The 26,174-nt window shown below is 43.8% G+C and overlaps 1 protein-coding gene across 2 annotated transcripts in view; it reads right to left on the reverse strand.

Moving 5' to 3' along the window:
- The window catches only part of DYNC1I1 (dynein cytoplasmic 1 intermediate chain 1), a 351,049-nt gene that overhangs the window by 68,990 nt on the left and 255,885 nt on the right, over window positions 1-26,174 (reverse strand). For both annotated transcript variants that reach the window (XM_075558388.1, XM_075558387.1), the window contains exons 10-12: window positions 8,327-8,473; window positions 4,049-4,162; window positions 781-914 (exon numbers count right to left, since the gene is read on the reverse strand). In XM_075558388.1, the coding sequence (XP_075414503.1) occupies window positions 781-914; window positions 4,049-4,162; window positions 8,327-8,473 (395 nt within the window). The remainder of the gene's footprint in view (window positions 1-780; window positions 915-4,048; window positions 4,163-8,326; window positions 8,474-26,174) is intronic.

Raw genomic sequence — 26,174 nt, forward strand, 5'->3', positions numbered from 1 at the left:
GAGGCAGTGTGAACCATCAAAGATTTACAAATGGGTAACTAGAGGAGGCTACAAGTTGGGTTGCTCCCCAAAGGGTCAGCAGTTTGAGTTCAACAACTGCTCAGTGGGAGAAAGACGAGGGTCTGTGCTCACTTAAAGGTTACAAAGGAGCCCTGGCAGCACAGTGGTTACATGTTGGGCTGTGACCCGCAAGGTGTGTCGTTTGAAATTACCAGCTACTCCTTGGGAAAAATACAAGGCTTTCTACTCCCCTAAACAGTTACGGTTTCCGGAAACTCACAAGGGCAGTTCTACCCTGTCCTATAGGGTCTCTAAGAGTCAGCACCCACTCGAGGCCAGAGAGAGGGAGAGAGCCACAAGGTAGTTCCATTCTGTCTTCTATAGAGTCCCCTTGAGCTGGAGTCCCCAGTGGTAAGAGTGAGCTCGGTGGTGGAAATGTGCAAGTGCTTGGCTGCTAATACCGTTTTACATTCCTAGAGGCATCTCCGATGAAAGCCCCTGCGATCTACTTGTAGGAAAACAAAGGAATGGAAAACCCGATGGAGCTCAGCGCTCCCTACTGACACCACGGCATGCCAGGAGTCGAGGCCGACTCGGTGGTACCTGGAAAGGAGAGACGGAATTAAAACGTGCCGGGCGCACGCATCCTTTCAGGTAAGGAAGACTCAGGTTGAACTTTGCATTTCCTCCGAAACGCCCTTCTCAGAACGAAAGGTGGTTACTATACAGAACGTGATAACAGACAAGCACCAGGTCAAAAGTAAGAAAACAGAACGTCACCTTCCATGACGACAAGCCGTGTAGACGGTGCCCTCCTCGCTGCCCACCACGAAGTTATTGACGTCTCCTGTCGGGAAAGCCATTCCGGTGACGGCCACAGGCTTGGACTTATTGTACACCAGCTCCATGCTCTCCTACCAAAACACGGCCTGGTTACATTTCCATCTGTCAGCTCCGTACCATGCCAAAGACAGCACGGAAAAACCATTTGGCCCAATCGTCTGTTTGCTTTTCACACAGCGTTACAGAAGACCCCGGCTGTGCCAGCAACCATGCGCTACTGCCCTGACACTCGTGCTTCTGTGTGTCTCTGCTTCCAGGCCGGCTGCATTTCATCAGCGTGCACTGTTGCTTGCTAAGGCAGGCCGAGATGACAGGTGAGAATTTTGAAACGAATGGTGCAGAAACTAAAGATAATGCTGTAATAACCATTACTTGTCAGCCCCAGGCTTTAATAAAACACCCAATACCCCTGTATTTACAAACATTTTCAAGATCAATCGTTCAGGAGAATGCACATGTATTAATATCAGATGTAGTGAGCACATTTCTCAAAGCAGCAGAGAGTGTCCTCCACGGACTAAAACCAGAAAGTGGCCACTCAGATCATAGAGCACAGATTTCGACCGGGCCCCAGTCTCACGAAGGGCAGTCACTGGGGGTACAGCCTATGAACCTGCGAAGAACGGTGTTTAAACAAGTCTTTAACTCGGAAAATAAGGGTGTTTACTACGAAATCAGTTCTTACATTGGGAACTCGGGGTGCTTTGAAAGCCATACCGCTGGATTAGGTTAAAGAGTATTTAAGCATGATTCGTGGTGTTGAGCCTTTCTGGTTACTTAGATAAAATGGCCTTTCTTGGGCATCTAAAATAATTAAAGAAATCATTCTGGGATGCCATATGATTATAGTTCAGCCTTCCTTGTAGAACTAATTAAGCCAGTCCTCTAGCCGCCAGTCAATCGATCAAAAGCCCTTGCAGCACAGGCCACACGGTCAGTCGTGTGACAGGCTGTTGGCAGCAAGCCAGATGCCAAGGAGTGACCAGACCAGTGTCGGGACTGAAGGAAGGGCTGGGATGACAATGTAGCACCGAAAACCGGGACATGCAATATTCCGCTCCCCCCTTGAAACTACGTCTTAAATTTCATTGCAGCAAAATATATAACAAAAGATCACCATTTCAATCTTCCTTACGCATACAATTCTATGAATCGGAATGGACTTAATGGTAGTGAGTTTTACTTGTTTCTTGAATATGTGTACAAGTCAGCAACATGAATTACATTTACCACGTGGTGCAAACAGCTTCACTCTCTAGTTCCCAAAATTTCTTATCACCCCAAACAAAATTATAATAAAATTATAATACCCTTAAGCAATAATCCCCCTATTCCCTGGACCCCCAGGAATCACTGAGATGTTCGTTTTCTCTATGGGTTTGAGTAGTCTAGTGCGAATAACTTGCCTTTTTGCGTTTGACATTTCACTCAACATAATGTTTTCAAGGTTTATCCATGTCGCAGCAGGTATCAGGGCTTATGACTGAATAAAATCCTATTATATATATATATATATATATATATATATATATTACATCTTGTTTATCCATCTGTCTGCTGACCGACCTTGAGTTACTTCCATCTTTAGGCTATTGGCAACCACGCGGCAGTGAAGACGGGTGTGCAGGGATCTGTTTGGGTGCCTGCTCTACATCCTCTGCAGTTTGGGAAAGTCTTTTGCTCGCCCTCTTGGGAAAAGGGGACCAGGGCAACTGCCAGATGCCCTCCTCCTTGCTGCCCTCTACAGAGGCCATGCCATGGGGCTCTCTAACCACTTCCTAACGGGCATCGTGGGCATGAAAAAGGCTCATAAAAATGTCCCGGTAGCTCCTGTGCGACTGATTTTAACCTAAATAAATGCATGTTTAGTCAGCAGAATAGGCAATTAAACATCGCTAAAGAGAGGGCTCTCTCTTAGGTCTGTTTATCATCTCCAGGCTTTTAAAAGGAAGCAACACATTGCTGAGAATGTTGACAAGGCCATAAAAGACCCCCAGTCACCCTGGCCTGGTGATGGTAAAGACCAGCTCAGCCAGGGCCTGTGAGGAGGAGCAGCGTGTTGAGAGGGCTGCAGCCAGTCCGGGAAACAGCACGCGGAGCGGAGGACTGGGGAACGCCTTCTGCTACCCACCCTCACCAAGGACACCAGTGTGGCAATATTACATTTTAAAAACCGAGAAATTTACAGTGTAAGCAGCTTATTGGTCACTGTTCTCTCTCTCTCTCTCTCTCTCTCTCTCTCTCTCTCTCTCTCTCTCTCTCTCTCTCTCTCTCTCTCTCTCTCTTTAAGAATCCTTCACTGAACCGTACTCTGTGGAGGCTTAAGAAAGGTTCTTTATAGTTTACATGTTTCCTAAAGTGTTTGGAAGCTGTATTGTCACCTGAAACTGTGTGAAAATGTGCCCTTCATCCAGGAAAAGGAATAGGCAGGTGAAATTAAAGGGTTTTAACGTTTCTTTTGCAATGATTTTGTAAATGGTTCCGCCGTTGGAGGTCAGCTTCTCTCCCGTCCCTGCCCTCAGAGAAATGGGGAAAGTTGCGTGTGTGCCGGTCTCTGTGTGCATAAGGGTACACACGTGCAATCTGGTTTGGGGTTTAAGATGTCTCTCCAAAGGTTTCCTCCACGTCTACCCCTTTGTTTGGTTTCAATTACTGCAATCAGTCGTGGTTTGGAAACTTTTTCATTTTCGACTTCTCATTTGTTGAGCGAGGAACGGCAGGAGGCGACTGGCAAACATTCCACAGGGGAGACCAGATGGGTGACCAAGGCTTCCCGCCCACGGCCGGCTGTCCAGGCTACAGATGCCAGCAAGGCCGCGGCTGTCTCCGTAGCCAAATACCTTTCCTCCAGGGCAAGGACCGTGAGGGATTGCTCGGTTCAGCCCCAACATCGTGTGCATTTGTTTAACAAAGCAGTACAATTCATACCACAGGCAACTTCCATAATCACTATGCTTTCAAATGGATTATTTCATTTTCACTTGAAACTGACCTCAGCATTAACGTATTACACTAATTACATGATTTGTGGTAAAGGAAATGGGTTTTGGCTTCCAGAGGAGGCTGCTGAAAGAAGGCCCCGCTCTTTCAAGTGCACCCAGTGGGTTTAGCTCCCATAGGATGTGAGGCTTTTAGGAACTCTGTGCCATCAGGCAGGTATTTCTTGTACTCAGGATGCGCTGCATGGACGAGAAAACAAACCCACCTGCGGAGTGGAGAGCATGTCCAGGCTCCAGGAACACATCTTGCCATCGGTAGAGACAGTGATGAGGTTATGAGCATTCTGGGTCCCAACCACATTCACACAGTATACAGGATGCTGTGAAAACATAAACAGGAAACATTAGACACAGATCCAAGAGGACCCGCTCACACTCGAGTGTCAAACACGTTTGGCAACAATGATGCAAGCCTGGGGTCCAATGACACTTTTGACACGAGCCCGTGTTCTTTCTAAAAGCTCTGACAGCACCACACAGTGAGGGAAATGCTTACAGCACTTCATCTTGCTCAGCCAGATGCAAAGCAATAGGACTTCAGGAAAGAGCCAGAGCAGATGCGCTTGAGGGGCGTCAGCATCCCTGAGAGGTGAATGTAGATGACTTGAATCTGTCGCCACCACACACTTTGGCTTCTGAGCTCAGCACGAGTGAATGGGAAGGGAGAGAAGTATGGAAGAGGTGTTGCTCAGGTCAGGGCTAAAGGCACCACAGTCACAGTGTCAAACATTGGTTAGGATTCTTTATATGAAAGAAGAGATGAATATCCATCAGCCTCTTTGATTTAAGCAGAATGAAATGGGCACAAGCAACCTAGTGAGGCCCAAATTGGGGTCTTCTATGTTATTTCAAAACTTAGGGTAGATTTGCTTTTCAAAATATTATTTATTGAGGCTTACGTTTGGCCGGAGCTTCTAGAAAGGTCATTTTTATCTCCCAGGAACTGTAAGCAAGATGCTCTAACCTTCTGTCAGAACTCTCAGTAGGTAATCCTGCTAGGCAGAATCCTACATGATATGCTAAAATCATGTACAGCTGCACATTAAATACGAAATGGAAGGTCAGCATAAGCAGAACCTAGCAGTCATTAGGGTTAGATTTCAGACCGCTTAGCCATCAGCGGCCAAACCACAACTGCCTTGATGCTTCTCCGTGCAAATAGCTGAGAGGCCAAGTCTCATGTCTGATGAGTAACTGTCCATCATGCCTCGCCACAGCAACAATGAAACAACCTTTAATATTGGAAAGTTGATACTTTCTAAAGGTTGGTTCCCAAACTATTATTATCATATAAACTCCTGGTCAGAAAGAACCCTAATAATCATATAATGCAGCTAATCCTCTGCCTCTACCAAAAAGTGGGTCCAAATTCCACTTAAACACCTTTCTCTAAGGGTGACCTATTTTAGCATTCATTTACAGAGAGTTATTCTTTTGGCCAACAGAGATCAAGAAAGTTCAAGCGAGTACTTTAGTTCATTGCCTACTAGGATCAAGTCCAAACAAGAGGTGTGTGAATGTCTGTAGATTGTTGTTATCGTGCCCCCGAGTCTTGTCTTACATAAATGAACCATTGCCCGTTTCTTCAACTAGTCATTGGGTGCTTTGGTTTTCAATACTTCCCACCTTCTGATAATCTCTTCTGAATGCACTCTGCTTTGGCTCCACTTCTTTTAAGGTTCCGGGAATGCTATACAATCTTCTACCAATTTTCTAATCAGAAAAGTGTAGAAATCTGGGTAGCGCTGACTTGTCACTTCTCATGTGTAAGAAAAGATGCCTCTATTAATTCAGCTTGAGACAACATTCACTCATTGGCAAGCACATCCGCTTTTTCACCCATGCTGACAGACGGTCAGCTAAGCCCGGGCATCTTTACCCAGCATGTTTCTGTGGGAACTTCCCAATGACTCAGCGTCAGTGCACCTGCACGGTAGCAAAGGAAGTGGAGATCTGAAAACGTTATGCCAAGGATGTCTCCGTATGTCAAACGGACTGATTTGTTGGGAACTATCGACAACATCCTTGTCCAAAGCTCTGGTGTATGTGGAACCTGAAATAGTATGTGAGCTCAAGTCCTGGAGTGAAAATCAAAGAGAAAAAAAAAAAAAAGAAAATCAAAGAGAAACAATTTCCCACCTAAAGACAGCAAGTTTAGTAACTAACTAACGAAAGGGAAGATGGGGTTCACGTATTATCATGATCCCCAAATCTACCTAGTTTTCCCAGCACTAGTTCAATGGGGCTTTTTCTGTGAACCTTAAACATAAACCACTGAAATCTTAATGGCTTTGGATCCCTAAGGGTGTAACAGGGAAAGAAGGCAAGTCTAGAGGAATGTCCAGAGCCAAATGCATTTCCTCCTCCCTGGCTTTAATCAGCCACTGGCCTGTGCTTTTATGAGCAATAAAACCTGGTTTAAAAGAAGAGAGGGATGTAAAGAAACCAAAGGAGCAGAAGCAGGCACTCTGCCTGGTACAAGGGGGACTTCAAAAAGTTCACGGAACATTCCATTATCTTTTCACTCCATCTTCCATGCACTTTTTGAAGCCTCTTTGTATACTCCACACACACACACACACACACACACACACACACACGCACACGCACGTATGCATGCGCTATTTGAAGGATAGAAAATAGCAACAGTACATCTCATTTTCCAGCGTAGATGCCAGGCTGTTTTTTATTTATTTCAGAAATAAACTTACTGTGTGGCAGAGGACTTTGTTTTAATTATGATTTCCTGTTGTCTCAAATGCATGTGTGTGGTGGGTGTGAAAGGAAATTAGTTAGTAATCTGTGGTGGGCCTCATTTTCCTTTTGGATCCGGGTACCAATCAGCCAAGCAACAATGGAAGTTGCAAGACCATCAAGAAGGGGATGGTGCATTTTTAGCTGTGGATTAGACTAAACATAGCACAGTGGGGGTGGGGGGGTCCCCAAGTATTTACTAACAAATAACGCTACTCAGTTTGATTAAAAGAGTATGTTAATTGTGATGATTATACTTAAAGCTAATAAAAAGGGAGCTCTAGCATTTGGATTCTTCCTCGTACATACAGAGCGATGTATCCATAGCCATATACTTATTTGTATATCGATAGCTATGTATTTGAGGTTTCTGAGGCCTGCTCAGCTAAGCACATCAGACATGTACGTTGAGCCCAGAAGTAGTTTGACACTATTTGAACAAACACCTGAATCAAACCCTTCTTCCCCAGAGGTGCAATTTTCTGTTATTAGTTTGGAGAAATGGGGTATGCAAGAGCAATTTTCCAAGATTCCCAAGAACTAGTTCCACCTGCAGGTTTCCGCGGCCCGAGTCAATCAGAATTAGGGTTGACTTGGTATTTGTCATTTCCCATTGTCAATCTTACAAGAGTGGAAGGATTTGCCTCCTCATGGTGTTACTTAAGGCAACTAGCAATCTTTTTTCAAGGCGGAATGGATTTGAGGCCTGTAGATGAAACAAATGTGGCAACCACATTATGGAAACTGGAAACAATGGTAGAGCTGTATCCATGGACATCATTTGGCATTTCAGAGAGAGAACATCAGTTACCCTGAATGTCAAGGTACCAAAGATTGCTGGAGACACGCTTGTCTTCTTGTTTCTTTCTCCTAACAATCGCTGTATACACCTATCTTTCTCTTAAAGGAAATGACAGTGTAGTTGTCCTATGAACACTACCCTCAACCTCTCCCACGAAATTATAAGTAATGGTTTGGAGATGTTGACTTTTAACCCTATAGATTATATTGTCACTGTAGACTTTACATTGAGACTTAAACCACACATTCCAGAATTTAAAGTCATAGTACTCTTTCAAATCACAAATCATCGAAGTCTCATAAAATCTCTAGACATGAAATGGTGATTCTTCTAGATGGTCTACCTGAAACTATAGCTTTGCAGCTAATAAAGCAAATGTAAAGTGGTCCTTTGGGGAAATAATTTCCACACATGGCCCTTCCCAAAGGCTAACATGTCTCTATCCTTCTATATTTTTAATATCTAGTGGCCTTTGGGTCATCTAAACAGAACTTTCTACACATTAAAAATTGTAAACTATTAAGAGATTTCTCCAAGTCCAGGAGTTCCTCTACCTGTTTTGTCTCAGCTTTATTTTACTCGGTCAGAATAAAATCCCCATAGAACAGACACTTCTAACTTGGAGCCAGGAATGCTGGTAGCATGTGATGAAGTGCTGGGCTGCGAACTGAAAGGCCAGGTATTTGAACCCCCAGGTGCTGTATAGATGAAAGATTTGGCGGTCTACCTCTGTCAATAGTAAAACTTGGAAACCCTGTGGGGTAGTTCCACTCTGTCGCTCAGGGTCTTTATATGTCAGAATCAACTCAGCAGAAATGTTTGCTTCCTTTTGGGTAGTTTGTAATTTGGAGCCACTGGCAAGATCCATACTTTTGTGGGTTGAGCTTTGTCTTCACCCTGGCAGAGACTTGGCAACCATCCCACTTACCGTGTGGGCAGCAGCTGACAAAGGTGTGCGCTGCACCGGTGTCCTCCGATGACTGCGATTGTCCCACAGGACAATCTGGCCCGAGTAAGTCCCACCGACCACCAAGTTTGGATGAAAGCGGGCGAAGCAGACAGACATCACCGAGGACTGAGGGAAAGAAGGAAGAGAGAGAGGGAGTTTCTGAGCACCATCAAATCGTTCTCTGAGCTCTTGTATCTTCCTGGAGAGAAACCTATGCATCTCTTAAACTCAACGCATCCCTGAAAGCGTGAGGCAGCTTCAAACTGGAATAAAGGGCATAGTTAATCCTCCCACCAGTGTTTGTACACAGATATTTGGACAAGAGATTGGTCAATGGTTTCCCTGGAGACTTGGAATTTGAAGTCTTGGCCATGTCATCAAATAGGCATAAAACCCATGTTATGCACATCACTGTTCTGTGGTCTGTAAAGCCTGGTTTATGGGTATTTCCCGCTCATCAGTAGGAATGCAACCAAGCGAATATCAATTCTCGATTGCAGTCTCTACACACCGTGGCTTGATGTTGAGGACATGGACGTGTCAAGTTGTACGACATGCATGCTGGCAAGGGCGGAGGAACTTTAGCTTTGAGGCTTTGGAGACCAAGCACTGTTTTTTGTTAGGCTTAATGTAGACTTCTAGGAAGCGCTCTGACCTCAGACGGAGCCAACTAGTTCCTCCCAACGTCCCACACCTCCCAGGGGCATTCTCCATGACCTTTACCCTGCCCACTTCACATGATTCTGAATGTTATTCTTTGCTTATTTTTAACAAGCAGCCCAAAGTGGATTTCAGTCCAACTCTGCCATAGTCCGTCCTAGCATCACACATGTGGTTTCTGAAATTCCACAAAAGACTACTGGGCACTCCATTGCGGAGGCCATCGTTTAGGTGAGGCACAAACACGATGCGCTTAGAATCTGCTCTCCATCGTTAAGAAGTACATTCGAATGGTTGCAGCATTCTGCACAGCTGTATCTAGAAGCTAAAGTAATTGAAAAAATAAATATAGTATTCCCTTCAATTAAGTTCAATGTGGCAGCCACTGAATATTCACTGGTACTCAAGGAATGGACGGTTGCAGACATGGTGGCAATGTAAGCATGGTTATTGTCCTCAACAAATTTACGCCCTGGTAACTCCAAACCAGACCAACCTCACTGCCAGTGAGTTCTCGCCGACTCCCAACGACCCTGTGAGGGGAATGAAAGGCATGTGCCCCCGCTGCCGGAGCTGCTGCGAGCTCACATGGTGCCTTTGTGTGAAAAAGAAATAAAGGTGCCAGCTTGCACAGATCAGTCCTGTGAGTAGGTGCCTAACCTTGGCAGGTGGAGAGGAAACGAAACTTTGTTTTCATTGGTCCCCTGGGCTGGCATTCCCGTGCAGGGCACAAGCCGCACACCGGGTAGTAGCGCTGAATGTGGTGCCTGTCATGCCTAAATCATGGGAGCACACTTGAATGTATCCATGTGTGTGCAGGTAGCTGCATGTCACGCAGGGAGAAGGGAGAGGGGCGGTGACGTGGTGGGTCAGAGTTAGAAAGGCCTCGAGCTGTATGCCGAACATCCGCCAAGTGAAAGCCAGAACAACCGGGGCATCCTGAGAAACAGGACAATGGGAACATAGGCCTGGGGCAGCGAAATAGAAACCAAATGGCCAGTAGTGGGGTTTGGCTGACAAGGAGGCTGCCGGAGAAAAGTGGGGGTTAGGACATTTGTCTGAGGAGGGAGCCTGGGTCAGACAATAGAAGGTCTTGAATGACATCCATGACAGTTTGATTTTTCACTCCCTGTTGGGCAACAATGAGAAAGCACAGCTTTCCAAACAAACACGTGAGAGGATAAAGGCTAAATGTGATAAAGTAGCAAAATTAAAAAGTAATCAGAAATATATATATATACCCCCATATTCTCTTTCTGACTGGTAAGCTAAGCTTCCATTTCTAAAAGGAAACAAACAAACAAAATCCGATTTACTATCAGCTTGAGTTTCCCTGGTTAGAAACAGTTCTCAGCTGCTCTAAGGAATAGACACTGTACTTTGTAGTCATATTTTTTTAGTTTGAATGATTTTCAGTCTCAATTCCATGAACATGACTGGATGGAGAACATACATCATGTCCCAATCTGGTTTTCATAAAACTCAAGAGTAACTCTCAATAATGATACTGAAGTAAAAAAGAAAGAAAGAAAATAATGCGGGTCAGCTTCTTGTTTTACACATCCCACAGAAATGTTTCTTAGTTTTCAATTGATGAAATTCTTATGTTGCTTGACTTATGTTGGGAACATTTTTCTAAAGCTTCGGAAAGACTTAAAACTAACCAGGTGGTATCAACAATTTAATTTACCAAAGCGCAAATCAATATGGATAATGGAAGGCCATTCAATTTGAAAATTCAACCCCTTGATTGCTTCCGTGTTTCAGTTAAATCTCAACAAATACCATTCCAAGTCTTTTCCAGTTTGTTGAGAGTCAACTACAGGGACACGGGCAGATATTTCTATATAACTCAAAGACGAGGTGGCAATAACTTGCTTTTAAAAAAAAAATAATCTATTTCACCAGGTAAGAACTCTACCTAAACCTAGTTGTTCATTCATTCATTCATTCATACATTTACTCTCCTTTCATTCACTCACCAAACCCAACCCACAAACGATGAAGTATTAACTAGATCACTTAAGAAACGTCCATGTACACAAAAGCGCTCCATCTCAAATTCAAAATTTTTCTTTAAATGTGATTAAAAAGTCAGCTCAGAAGCAACAAAGCCCACATGGAAGAACACACCAACCTGTGTGATCACATGGTCCCGAAGGGATCAGTTATCAGGCATCAAAGAACAAAAAATCATATCATTGGCTGCACACCTCCATGATACGATCGCCGAAGACAAACGGGTGCATAAGCAAATATGGCAAAGAAAGCGGATGGTGCCCGGCTATCAAAAGAGATAGTGTCTGGGGTCTTAAAGGCTTGAAGGTGAACAAGCTAAGCGGCCATCTAGCTCAGAAGCAATAAAGCCCACATGGAAGAAGCACATCAGCCGGTGCAATCACGAGGTGCCAAAGGGACCAGGTATAAGGCATCATGCAAAAAAAATTATATATATATATGTGTGTATGTATATATATATATGTGTGTGTGTGTGTGTGTATATATATATATATATATATATATATATATATATATATACACCATAATGAATGAAGGGGGAAGTGCAGAGTGGAGACCCAAGGCCCAAGTGTTGACCACTGGAGATTCCCTCACAGAGGGTTTTAGGAGAGGAGACAGGTCAGTCAGGGTGCGATGTAGTACTGATGAAGAACACAGCTTTCCCCCAGATCCTGGATGCTTCCTCCCCCCAACTACCATGATCCGAATTCTACCTTGCAGGACCGGATAGGGCAGAGATTGTACACTGGTGCATATGGGAGCTGGAGGCACAGGGACTCCAGGGTGGATGATACCTCCAGGACCAGGGGTGTGAGGGGCGAGGCTGGGAGAGTGGAGGGTGAGTGGGTTGGAAAGGGGGAACTGATTACAAGGATCCACATGTGACCTCCTCCCTGGGAGAGGGACAGCAGAGAAGTGGGGGAAGGGAGACTCCAGATAGGGCAAGATATGACAAAATAACAATCTATAAATTATCAAGGGCTCACGAGGGAGTGGGGAGCGGGGAGGGAGGGGGAAAAAAAAGAGGACCTGATGTAGAGGGCTAAAGTGGAGAACAAATGCTTTGAGAGTGATTAAGGCAAAGAATGTACGGATGTGCTTTATACAATTGATGTTATGTATATGTATGGATTGTGATAAGAGTTGTATGAGCCCCCAATAAAATGTAAAAAAAGAAAAGAAAAAAAAAAGAAAATGATTAGGGCAAAGAATGTACAGATGTGCTTTATACAATTGATGTATGTGTATGCATGAATTGTGATAAGAGTTGTATGAGCCCCTAATAAAATTTTTTTTAAAAAGTCAAATTCTAGTTAAAACAAAATAATGTCTTGGAGCCTGAGGTCTATCAGTGCCTACTTTATTTTTCTACAAATCAATCCATAGAGTATCTCCACTAGGATCAATAAGTATCTCTATTCATTTGCATTTTATAGTTGGAAAATTGGAAATGAAGAAGTGGTTCTGGGATTCATCACTTCCACTATTTTTTATGTTCAACATATTAAGGTACATATATGCTATACTTGTGTGTATAATCGATGGCTTGCTATCAAGTTGCTTCTGACTTATGGGCACTCCATGTGCATCTGCATAGGAGTGAGTTCCGTAGGGTTTCTCTGAGGTGACATATCTTTCAGAAGTGGGCCTTTCTTTTGAGGTGCCGCTGGGTGAACTAAAACCTCAATCATTTGGTTAACGGCATTTGCTTCATCCAGGGACTCTCTAGATGATATTTATATACGTGTGTATACGTATAAATATAAATACGTATATGCCTACATATATGTATCTGTACACACACACACACAAAGGGGGCATCAAAAAGTTCATATAAAAGTGGAATTAGAGATCATGGAATTTCTCCACAAACATTTTGAAGCTCCTTTATCTATACGAGGGTACATAAAAAGGGATTGCCTTCAAAATCATAAAAATCCTTATTAAACAGAAATATCAAAATGTTGAAGCTACTGTTTCTCAACACGTGACCCATCTAGGTCAATACACTTCTGAAGGCAGCGTTTCCTCCTCTGGGGCCTCTCCCTAAAAAATCCTGCACCCTTCCGTTTGGCACACTTCCATGTCAACACTGCAGTTTCGACAACCTCGAGAGACTCAAATTGTGCTCCTTTTAATGCTGAGTTTGGAGAAGAAAAAGAAGTGCAAAGGGGGCAGGATTAGGGGTGCAGGGTGGACAGGTTAAGGTAGCTTTTGCTTCCCTTCAAGAAGGAGCAGATGTACTGTTGTGATGAAGAAAAACAATATGCCCTATGTAAATTTCCTTCATCTTTCCTTCACCAGTACACTCTTCACATTTGTTAGCATGTCATCATAACAAGCTCCAACGAAGGTTCTGCATGATTCGAGAAAATCTATCCAGATTATCCCATTGGAATATCCAAAAGGTCTGTGGTATAACCTTATGACTCAACCCCTCTGCCTTCAATTGAACTGGTCTCTCTAGTCCCGTCAGGAGCCAGGACTGGAATAGTATCATTTTTTTAAAGGCGCCTTACCAAGAGATAAAGACAAGTGTGCATCTGCGTGAGCTTTTCTGCATCTACGGCTATCCATCGATCGTGACATGTTTACATATGTTTTACTTAAAACAAACTTGGGTATTTCTGAACAGGAAACCCAGTAGCGATACTTTTTGACGCAGCCTCATGTATAAATGTTCAAAACAATTCTCCAACATGTGCCACACTCTGCGCAACATCACTCATATGGAAACACTAAGGCAGTATGATCTCAATTATCAAGATGTAAACTTTGGAATTCACTTAATTTCTCAAGATGCTTTTAAGTACCCTAATGTTTGATGTAACGGTGGCAAACATTTGGATGATTGACTGAATTTTTTATTTTTCATCCAAATGTTTAGGTTCACGTAGACACGTAGGACAGTCCCCCACCTACAACTCTGACATGTAAGCTCGTCTTCTAATTTGAAAAGGCTGTATCATCCCTCCTCAGAGCGAAGGGGCTTTGAAAATCCCTTCAGCACCCTGCCTTTCAGCGAGCCACTGATCCAGTCAGTGCTACCGACTGCGGAATGAACTGTTAGGAAACGCAGCAAATGCTGATACCATGTGTCAGTTCCTTTGCCTACATGAAAGTAAGAGGCAACTCGGAAAAATAAAATTGGTCAGCATTATAAAAACAGCAGTTTTTTAAGAGAAGTGTTCTGATTTTAAAAAACATATTTTGCGAAGGCAAATACTATGGAAATTGTTATTGAAATCATTGATGCTACTTAAAAAATTACTGCTTTCCTAGGTATTTCAAATTGTGTCAGAGTTCTGTTATTAAGTGATATAACAAAGCATTATAAATATATACAATCAGTCCCATTTATCGAACAAAATGATTTGGAATGGAGACATTGCCCCATTTAGTGTACGTGTGTGTGTTTATAGCTTTTTTTAAACAATTTATTAGGGGCTCATACAACTCTTATCACAGTTCATACATATACATACATCAATTGTATAAAGCACATCTGTACAGTCTTTGCCCTAATCATTTTTTTCCTCCTCTTTTCTTTTTTTACATTTTATTAGGGACTCATACAACTCTTATCACAATCCATACATATACATACATCAATTGTATAAAGCACATCCATACATTCCCTGCCCCAATCATTCTCAAAGCATTTGCTCTCCACTTAAGCCCTTTGCATCAGGTCCTCTTTTTTTTTCCCCTCCCTCTCCTCTCCCCCCTCCCTCATGTGCCCTTGGTAATTTATACATCGTTATTTTGTCATATCTTGCCCTATCCGGAGTCTCCCTTCCACCCCTTCTCTGCTGTCCCTCTCCCAGGGAGGAGGTCACATGTGGATCCTTGTAATCAGTTCCCCCTTTCCAACCCACTCACCCTCCACTCTCCCAGCATCACCCCTCACACCCTTGGTCCTGAAGGTATCATCCACCCTGGATTCCCTGTGCCTCCAGCCCTCATATGTACAAGTGTACAACCTCTGCCCTATCTGGTCCTGCAAGGTAGAATTCGGATCATGATAGTTGGGGGGAGGAAGCATCCAGGATCTGGGGGAAAGCTGTGTTCTTCATCGGTACTACCTCATACCCTAATTAACCCATCTCCTCTCCTAAACCCCTCTATGAGGGGATCTCCATTGGCCGACACTTGGGCCTTGGGTCTCCACTCTGCACTTCCCCCTTCATTTAATATGGTATATATATATATATATACACACATATACATACACACACATATATCTTTTTTTTTTTTTGCATGATGCCTTATACCTGGTCCCTTGGCACCTCGTGATTGCACCGGCCGGTTTGCTTCTTCCATGTGGGCTTTTTTGCTTCTGAGCTAGATGACCGCTTGTTTACCTTCAAGCCTTTAAGACCCCAGACACTATCTCTTTTGATAGCCGGGCACCATCAGCTTTCTTCACTACATTTGCTTATGCACCCATTTGTCTTCAGTGATCCTATCATGGAGGTGTGCAGTCAATGATATGATTTTTTGTTCTTTGATGCCTGGTAACTGATCCCTTCGGGACCACTTGATCACACAGGCTGGTGCGTTCTTCCATGTGGACTTTGTTGCTTCTGAGCTAGATGGCCGCTTGTTTATCTTCAAGCCTTTAAGAGCCCAGTCACTATCTCTTTTGATAGCCGGGCACCATCAGCTTTCTTCACCACATTTACTTGTTCCCCCACTTTGGCTCCAGCAGTTGTGTCAGGAGAGTGAGCATCATAGAGTTCCAATTTAATAAAAGAAAGTATTCATGCATTGAGGGAGTGTCCTTCCGCCACCTTAATACTTAACCTATAAATATAGACACATAGATCTATTTCCCTATCCTCCTATATATATTTGCATGTACATGTCTTTGTCTAGACCTCCATGAATGCCCTTTGACTCCTAGCTCTTTCCTCCATCTCCCTTGACTTTCCTCCTGCCATACTACCATGCTTCGTCGCCACCTGGGCTAGAGTATACCTCTTCTCTAAGCAACCTTACCCTTGATCCTTTCCCACCAGGCCTGTCACTCCCCCCTCTCTACCATTTGGGGTCCCATGTTTTTCCTTTGTCCCTGTGTTTGTTAACACCACTTCCTTACCCCCCCTACCCCCCACCCCAAGTCCCCCCGGACCTGTCGGTCCCGTTGTTTTTCCTCCAGATAGTTCATCCAGCCTGTCCTATTCAGACAGACCTGTGGAGTCACTAACATGCACGAAAACAAGACAGAGGAAAACAAAGCAACAGTATGCAACCAGACAACAAAACAACAAAAACAAACCACTGACAAAGAACAGAACAAAACAGTTCACAAGAGAAAAGCTTGTAGTTAGTTCAGGGATCGTTTGCTGGCCCTTAGGAGCGTTTTCCAGTCCAGTCTGTTGGGGCACCACGCCCTGGCCCCAAAGTCCACTTTCAGCATACCCTGTGTTTATAGTTTTAACTAAAAAAAAAAAATCATTTTACTGGGGCTCATACAACTCTTATCACAATCCATCCATCCATCCATTGTGTGTCAAGCACATTTGTACATTTGTTTCCATCATCATTCTCAAAACATTTGCTTTCTACTTGAGCCCTTGGTATCAGCTCTTCATTTCCCCCCTCCCTCCCTCTTGCCCCTCCCTCATTAACCCTTGATAATTTATAAATTATTATTATTTTGTCACATCTTACACTGTCCCAAGTCTCCCTTCACTCACTTTTCTCTTGTCTGTCCCCCAGAAATGAACTTTTTATAAATATTTTTATCTTTTAAATATTAGGGCTATAGTATTAATTAGAAATTCAAATTGATGAGTATACATGAGGGAAAAGATATTAAAAAACCTGATTGAAAATTTTTGGACAACATTAACGGTCTCATCAAAATCAGCTTTCCTGATACGACAGCTGAACCTGTTTTTAGAAAGCTACGTATTTCACTGATGTTGCCTGGCAAATCAGGGGTCCAGAAATATAATGAGCTCGCATGTTAACAGCTTGATGTAAAACGGGTGAGACTGATTGATTATATTGTTTCCAATAGGAGAAACATCATATTTTGATTATTTGGATCTATAGCACCCTTAAATCAGGGCAAGCGATGCTTTGAGACTGTGCTTTGGGACCATGCCACCATTAGCTGAGGCTCCTGAGAAAACCCGGTTTCTTTTTTAATCTTGAGTCAGGCTGTCCAGTTCATGGCCCTTCGTGTAAGGATATCGATCTCACCTCTGCTCCACATGGGCACAGTCCTCTTACACATGGGCTGACCCAGCAGTCAGATCTCCATACCGCTCTAATCTGTTTTGAGAAGCGTCCTTTTACTTTCACCCCTTCACGGAGGGAATTCCGCGGAGATGAAAGGGGTGGGGACTTGCTCTCAAGGTTCCCTTCGTTCACGGAGCACCGCAGTATTCAATTCAAGTCTGCCCAAACCCTTCTTTAAGCGGCTGCGGAGGCTGTTTTCTATTTTGTAAAGTTAATCCAGGCCAGGTTAGGGATGGTACTTCCCCCAAACCACAGACCCATATGCCCAAGGCGGACAGCTTTCAGTCACTGCTGGCTGGGTGCTTGCCCTCCAAGCTCACCTTTCATCGGATAGCCCATGTCCCTCTCGGTGTGGCACCCTGTCCACTCCCCAGTCTTTATGCCCAAGTGGGAGGGATATGGGGTCCCTGCATTCAAAAACATCTCATATTTCAAGTATCATCTCTTCTGGCAAGAGCTTGGTCCTCAGAGAGGGCAGGATCACATTGTTGCCATATGCTGTTGAATGGTAGTTGACATTTTATTTGCCTAAAAGCAAATGCCTAACTGTCGGAGGGCTGTGAAGCAGACAGATCAGATGCTTCTGGCTACTAGTGGGTTCGTATATATTTCTGCAAGTACCGAAGGAACCCACAAAGACATTTCTTTTGTTAATGGAAACATGTCATTGGAGACCACTGCTGTCGAAAGCCCCTCTTACAGGCAATCAGGTAGCACCAGGCGGCTGACAGCATGGAAGGTGTGAAGTGGGTAAAGCCAAGACGTGACTCATGAGTTTGGCACTTAAGTTTGAGACGAAGGGAGAGGCTTCCTGTCTCCTTCCCAGCTCCCTTGGCCTCGAAGTCTGTATTCTAGGGTGCACATGCTATTCTTCCAAACTCCCAAGGGAGTGATGGTCTATGGAAAGCGATTGCTCCAATTGTCTATCTAGGACAGTGATTCTCAACCTGTGGGTCGTGACCCCTTTAGGGGCCAAACGGCCCTTTCACAGGCGTTGCCTGATTCATAACAGTAGTAAAATGACAGTTATGAAGTAGCAACGACAATAACTTTATGGTTGGGGGGTCACCACAACATGAGGAACCGTATTAAAGGTTGTGGCATCAGGAAGGCTGAGAACCACTGAGCTAGGGTGTCTAGGAGTAAAGGCTAAGTGAACTTGCCTGCTACTTCTTGGCCCAGTTTGCATTAAAAAATAAAAGAAGTTGATTCTAAACCTTGATTTCCCAAAGAGTAGAAATTTCTCAGCCTGACCACTGTTCGCAGACCCCCTCAGCACCTTCATGTCTTTCAGTGGCCCCTCTGGGCTGAGTGGTGCTGTGTGAACGGCAGTGAGCTCCCGCTCCAGCTCCACGAGGGTGAGATGACCGCGATGAGAGCATGAACAGAACACGGCAGGAAACAGCAAGGGTGGCCAGGATGGGGCTGTAAAATGGCACAGTTACAATGGGGAGACTGCTAACAGAAAGGCTGGCAGCTGGAACTCAACAGCCGCTCCACGGGAGAAAAGAGGCATCGATCTGCCCCTGCAAGGACTGGTCTAGAAAATCCTCTGGGCCAGTTCAGTTTCCACCCTGCCCGGTCGACAGGGTTGCTCTGAACAGGAATCAGCTCGGGGACAATGAGCTCGGTTGGGGCTCTAAAGCTATTTCCTAAATCAGTGTGAGTGTATCTTGGAATCTCGTGGGGAGCTTTGAAAACCTCCCTGACATTCAGGTTATGTTCCTCAGGCCAAGGAGCTGATTTTGACTCAAATGAACTCTATAGGACAGTGTAGACCCACCCCACCCCACCCCACCCCCCAGGATTTTCAAAGGCTGCATATCTTCATGAGAACTGACTGCTACATCTTTCTCCTTCACAGTGGTTGGTGGGTTAGAAATAACTACCTTTTGTTTAGCAGCTGAGTGCTTTATCCACTGTGCCACCAGGGTTCCTTCAGGGCATGCTACACACCAATTAAACTAGAATGACAAGGAGTGGGGCCCAGACACTAGTATTTTAAATATTCCTCAGGAAGTTACCATATGGTTCCAAGTGTGAAAAGTATTGTTTCAATTAAGGGTCCTGAAACATATTAGAATGTAATAAACTCTTGAAGAACTTCTTAAGAACATAGGTCCTTGGGCGGCAGCCTGGGCTTGGCAATCAGCATTTATAGGGGCCTGATGAATATTTTTAACAAGGACCTAGGTAAGTCATACCCCTGGAAAATTTGGGAAGGCCTGTTCAAACACAATGGATCAGTCGAGTATGGCCCAACTGTATTGACGCATGAGTTTCCTCTGCATCATTGAAGACGATGCCTGAAGGATTTCTCATATGGGGTCACACCTGTTTTCACAAACTGCCCAACTGAAAAACATTAGACAATAAAAGTTCCAGTGCTATTCTGTGATGCTCACCTTCCGGACACAGTCACTGAAGCCAAAATGGGTGCATAAGCAAATGTGGTAAAGAAAGCTGATGGTGCCCAGCTATCAAAAGATACAGCATCTGGGGTCTTAAAGGCTTGAATTGAAACAAGCGACCATGTAGCTTAGAAGCAACAAAGCCCACATAGAAGAAGCACAGCAACCAGCCTGTGAGATCATGAGGTGTCAACAGGATTACGTATCAGGCATCAAAGACCCAGAACAAAAAATCCTATCAATGTGAATGAGGGGGAATACAGAGTGAAGACCCATCTGTAGACAACTGTACATCCCCTTATGGAAGGGTTACAAGGAAGAGATGAGCCAGTCAGGGTGCAGTATAGCACCAATGAAACATAAAACATAAAACATACACATTTCCTCTAGTTCTTTAATGCTTCCTCCCCACCACTGTCATGACCCAAATTCTACCTTAAAAATCTGGCTAGACCAGAGTATATACACAGGTACAGATCAGAGCTGGAAACACAGGGACTCCAGGACAGATAAACCCCTCAGGACCAATAATGAGAGTAATGATACCAGGAGGGGAAGGGGAAGGTGGGGGAGGTAGGGGGATCTGATCGCAATGATCTACATATAATCCCCTCCCAGGGAGATGGACAACAGAAATGTCGGTGAAAGGAGACATCGATCAGTGTAAGACATGGAAAAATAATAATTTATAAATTATTAAAGGTTCATGAGGGAGAGAGGGTGGGGGAGGGAGGAAAAATGAGGAGCTGATACCAAGGGTTCAAGTAAAAAGAACATGTTTTGAAAATGATGATGGCAACAAATGTACAAATGTGCTTGACATAATGGACGTATATATGGATTGTGATAAGAGCTGTACAAGTCCTCAATAAAACGATTAAATAAAAAAGTTTCTGTGCTAGAATGCCATTGTTTATTTTTATTCCATTTTATTTGCTAATACTTATTTCTTTGTGTAAATTGCGATTTAGGTGGGAGTTTATATTTCAGATAATCAATTTTGTATTCAATATTAATATTTAAATGTCAGCTTGCTTCCCTTCTTTCCTTGTCCTAACAATATCTCAGCTCTCAAAAGATGATGAATGATAATTATAGAAAAGGCAGGTCCCCTTTCTCTGCATTGTCTCTCTTCCACAAAGACACAGAATCGATACCTGAGAGTTTTCTTGCTTAGTATTAAGGTGGCTAATGAGAATTATCACTGTCACTGTTACACCATTGCTGGATTATATACTTGTCGTGTTCTATACATTTTGAACACTTATTAAATGCCAAGCATATCATAAATGAAGAGACTTCAGAAAGTTCACAGGAAAATAAAATGAAAACACAATAGATTATTTTACATAAACTTTACCCCCTACAGTTTTACTGGCATATAATTCATCTATCATATAATTCAATAATTCAACCATATCAAGTAGAATTGTACAATCAACACTACAAGCAGTTTTAGAACATTTTCTTCATTCTTGTTCTTGTTATTATTTCCCCATTTCCCTCCAACCTCCCCTGCCATACGCCCAAGGAGCCATCAATCCACTTAGTGTCTCCATAGATTTACCTGTGCTGGATTTCATATACTACAAAAAATTAAACCAGTTAATAAGAATGACAAAGTAAAACAAGTAAAAATCTCAATTGAAAAGAAAGGAGGGAAGGTGAGGGAAAAAAGGGGGAACAGATTACAAGGATCTACATATAACCTCCTCCCTGGGGAATGGACAGCGGAGAAGCAGGTGAAGGGCAACATCGGACGATGTAAGATATGAGAAAATAATAATAATTTATAAATTATCAAAGGCTCATGGGGGAGGAGGGGGGGGAATAAGGAGCCGATACCAAGGGCTCAAGCAGAAAGCAAATGTTTGGAGAATGAATGATGTGGGAAACATGTACAAAAGTGCTCGACACAGTGGATGTATGTATTGTGATGAGTTGTATGAGCCCCCAATAAAATGATTAAAATAGTTTTAAATAATATCTTACTCAAATGGGTTTAAATAATAAGACAATTTATTATCTTAAATAATTGGAAGTTATATGCAGAATAGGCTTCAAGAATGATTTAATTCTTGGAATGATGGTATAAAAATGATTTAATAATGTAAAAAACATAATGCCTGCTTTTAGAAATAAAGTTTTCTTGGACTATAAAAAAATAAAGAAAGGAAAGTAGAAAATATTAAAATTAGAGCAAATTTAAATGATCATAAGGGAGATCAAATGATAAGGTGGTAAATTTTAACCTCACTGTGTCTGCAAAAATCCAGAATGCTTTCTGCATGTTAACAAGGCTACTCATGTCCATGGTCCATGATCAGAAGGGATTCACCATGGGCTTAATCCATTTAATCTACATGGATTTCTCCTTCCTTCCTTCCTTCCTTCCTTCCTTCCTTCCTTCCTTCCTTCCTTCCTTTTCTTTTTAAACTGAAGCAGCTTTAACATGGGTCAAAAGAGAAGTTATGTAGAAGTTTGATCGACTACGTCCGCCATGATTGACTTTACAGTGCTCTCTGTCTGTTCACACCTCTCACTGTGATGGGGATTCAACAGAGGCTTCATCCATGGGTGGGCCCTGGAAGTGGATTTTGGGCTTTCACTGCCCTCCACAGCCTTTTTCATGAACTTCTTGACGCTCTACTGTACATCACTGTGGGAGTCTTATTGGGTGGGTAATGTTGTCTCCATTTTTTTTCCACACTGGGAAATTTAAAGCCTTGGTTCAAGATCAAATGGATAGTAAGCAGCAAGGTACAGATTTGAACCAAGGCTTGGCTGATTCCAAAGCCGATGTACACACCACGACTCCTTGTATCAATTGATTTTCTTTTTAAGATACACAATCTTTTCCAGCTTCATATCTGTGATGTCTTGCTCTTTGCAGTAGTCAGAGACTGAACTGTACGCATCTCTCACATGTGAAGGAGAAGACTTGCCCCGCCCACTGCAATGGTCTACAACCTCTGATCCCTCCGAGGTGAATTTCTGTACCTGGTGTAGGGATGCCTCATCTCATTCAGCTCCCAGAAGCCAGTTTCAGAGAGGTGACAACAGAGCCAATTAGTAGCAACTGTGCTATTTACCACAAGGTGGGCTCTTCCTGCTGAGAACTAATTCAGACCAATTAATCACTTCAGGAGTCCACTGAACAGCCAGCAGCTGAGAATCCAGCGGGGTCACTCCTGACAAGGTCTGCACTTATTCTCCCTGTTTGGGAGAAAATGCTTTGTTTGCATCTGGCCACTATGCAAATAAATTAAAAATGCCTATTCCGTCAAATAAGTAATCCCCCCAATAACGATGTGCTCCATCGTTGTGGACAGGGGCCAGTGCTTAAGAAACAGCAGAGACTGCCTCTTAGGATGCGGACAGGCCCTAAGGAAGGCTTCCCGCCTGTGCTCTTTAGGAATCAGATCGCCCAGCCTTCCATTCACAGGGCCTCCGGGTGGATTCAATCCACCAATCTTTCGGCTAGAAGTTGGGTGTTTAATTATTTGCACCCGCCAGGGACTCCCCATAAGGCTCAGCAAAGTCTTTGAAGGCAAGGCATATACCATGAGCTCCGAGTGAACACAACCTTTTGGGGGACGTTCCAGATCAAAACTTCCTGCAGCTTGGTGGAAACTCTCAAGAACAAGTGCTTCAAAATACAGTCATTCTGAGGAAGTAATTTTTTTCAGCTCACCCACGAGACTGGGCAGACCAAAAATCTCCCCAGTGCCATGGGGCTACCAAGCTTCACAACTAGCAAAAGTCCTCTAGGGGCATCAGTACTGCAGGTTTATACATTGTAGGGGTTGTTTGTGTTTTTAACAAACTTTTTCGAATCGTCTTAGATTTATAGAGAAGCTGAGACGACAGTACAGCCCCCCACACCTGGCTTCCTCTGTTTGCTGGCTCTCCCGTCACATGGCACAGTGTTACAGACAGGGAGCGGGTACTGCTACATCATTACTGGTGCAACCAGCGCGGGGTACCTGCCAGCCAACTCCAAGTCCCTGTGTGTCAGAGTAGCATCAGCCCCTAGGGAGTTACCAAAGGCTGGTTGGGGGAAGCATATCACCAGGCCTTCTTTCAGCAGTGGCCCTGGGTAGACTCCCGCCTTCCAGAGAGCAGCAATGTGCACCACCCGAGACCCCACGATTCTGACGTCCTTAGTTTGTACCCAGTGTCCTTGTCCTGATTCAGGGTCTCATCCAGGTAACATGTGCCTGTCACGCCTCTCTGGATCCCTCTAGGCTGCGACACTTTCTCACGCTTCCCTCAGTGTGGATGACACGGATAGGTTTGATGAACATTGGTCTTGTAGTTCATACAATATCCTCAATTTCAATGTAATTTTCCCCCCTTGATTAACCCGAAACAACTGATCTTTCTAGAGCATACAAAATAATCTGGACCAACCCCACGCAAAAAAGATGAAAGAATTTGAGTTCAATTGGTGACCGGGGAATTGTAATCATTAAAGTTTTGTGTCCACTTGCTTGGGCCAGGGTTTTCAGTGGTCTGGCAGGAAACACCTAGTTAGTCCCCCATGACCCGACCTAACACAATATGGTAAGGAAATTGATCTGATATTACATAATGGGGATAAAGAAGAATATTCCTAAAATCCAGGAGATGCCTACCATGCTCGGTGAATAAAGTAATTGAATGGCAAATGGCAGAAACCCAATTCTTCTACAACTGTGTAAGCCATTTTCTTGGTGTACATCTCTCTCTCTCTCTCTCTCTCTCTGGTAGTATCTATACTATATGTCACACCACGTCTGCTTCTCTAGAGAACCCAGCCTCAGGCAGGAGTAGAACATATCAACCTGTCATAGAAATAGAAGGCGCACAGCCACAATACTCCATAGAAGCAGTTAGGGTGAGACTTCGTCACATGTACTTTGAACATGTTCCAGGGAGCCCAGTCCCTGGAAAAGGACATCCGGCTTGGTAAAGTGGAGGGGCAGTGAAAAAGTGGAAGCCCTCCCGCAACACAGATTGACACAGTGACTGCAACCGTGGGGTCAAGCGTAAGAACAGTTGTGAGGCTGGTGGCGTGCCAGCAGGATTTCATTCTGTGGAACGTAGGGCCACTCTGTGTTGGAATGGGTTCAGTGGCACCTCAAAACAGGTGTAAGACTCGCTTGTACGCTATGTACACATTTTCACCAAGGTGTTGGTTTCAAAACTTTACTGTGATAAAACAAGGTGGGGATGTACCATCACAATGAATCAGGTTCAAGTCAGAGACTTTTTTTTGATAGATTCCTGACTGTTGAACTAAGCCTTTTTACCTCTTTTTTTTTTTCAGGAACTACAGAACCCAAGTGGTGATCGCTTTATAAGAACAAGAGAACAGAATAGAAAGAGACAGATACATGCACTGCCTTTTTAAGATAAAAAAGCTTCTTCAAATTAAATATAAAAATTCTGCTTAATTAAAGATATCGGAAGTTGGCTGTAGTATTATTGGCATCCAAGCCTTTGATTCAGGGGAGTAGGGACCAGGGAGAATCGATTATTTTACGCAAGAAAGAAGAAAAGCATCCCGATTTGACAGGGCAGTATGTAGGCAGCATGAACTCCAGTGCTTGTTCAAACCTGAAGGATTAATGGCAAAAAGGGAGGGAAGAATTGTGAATGTCTCCAGTTCAGTATCTTCAAAAAATGCGTGGGTTTTCTGGGAATGGTACACCAACCACATCAAAGGGACGCTAAGGGACTCAGCCACACGGCTGCTCCAAACCCACGGCTGGGACGGACTGCTCCACGTTACCATGAAACAGCTTACTTGAAGTGTAGCCACAAATCAAATTTATTTTTATTGAAAAAGTACTAAGTCTTTGCAAATGGGGCAAACTTAGCTTTCAGAGATATGGCTCTTTCTCGTCTCCCTTGAAATATGGCTCCTGTTTCCCCCTCTCTTGATAGAGTGAGCTATGCTAAATTAAAAAACAAAACAAATCATCAGCTCCTCACTGTGCAATCCCTTGGCTTTGTAAACAACAGCAATGATGGCCGCCCGGTCCAGAATATGATATTCAGTTATCAGGAATTCTCTCCACCCTATCCCCAATAATAAATAGGTTAATTGGATCCCAAACGGTCTTTTAACAAGGATGTCTCCAACTAATGGTCCAATAGATCTGTGACCTGCTTCATGAAAACTTCCTTCCTGAATTTGGAAGATTCAAGTTTCGTGCTGGAGGAGGAAGAAGGAGGAAACCGAGTCTACAAATGTCATGAACTGCCTCTTCCACGGAGAAAACAAATCTACACTGGGAGGCCCAGCCAAAGCGGGAAGGACTGTCCCTCCCCAGATCCTCACCCAACCACTGAGGCTGGCAATGATAGGAGACCCATGAGAAAGAAAGAGAGGCAAGAGATCGAGAAAGGGATTTAGAGAGAGAAGCAAGGACGAGGGAAAGAGGAGCATGACAGCCCAGAGTCCCCTGATGCCCGGGGCCTTTGCACACTCTTCAGAA

The sequence above is a fragment of the Tenrec ecaudatus genome, chromosome 9 (assembly GCF_050624435.1).
Source record: "Tenrec ecaudatus isolate mTenEca1 chromosome 9, mTenEca1.hap1, whole genome shotgun sequence".
NCBI lineage: Eukaryota > Metazoa > Chordata > Mammalia > Afrosoricida > Tenrecidae > Tenrec > Tenrec ecaudatus.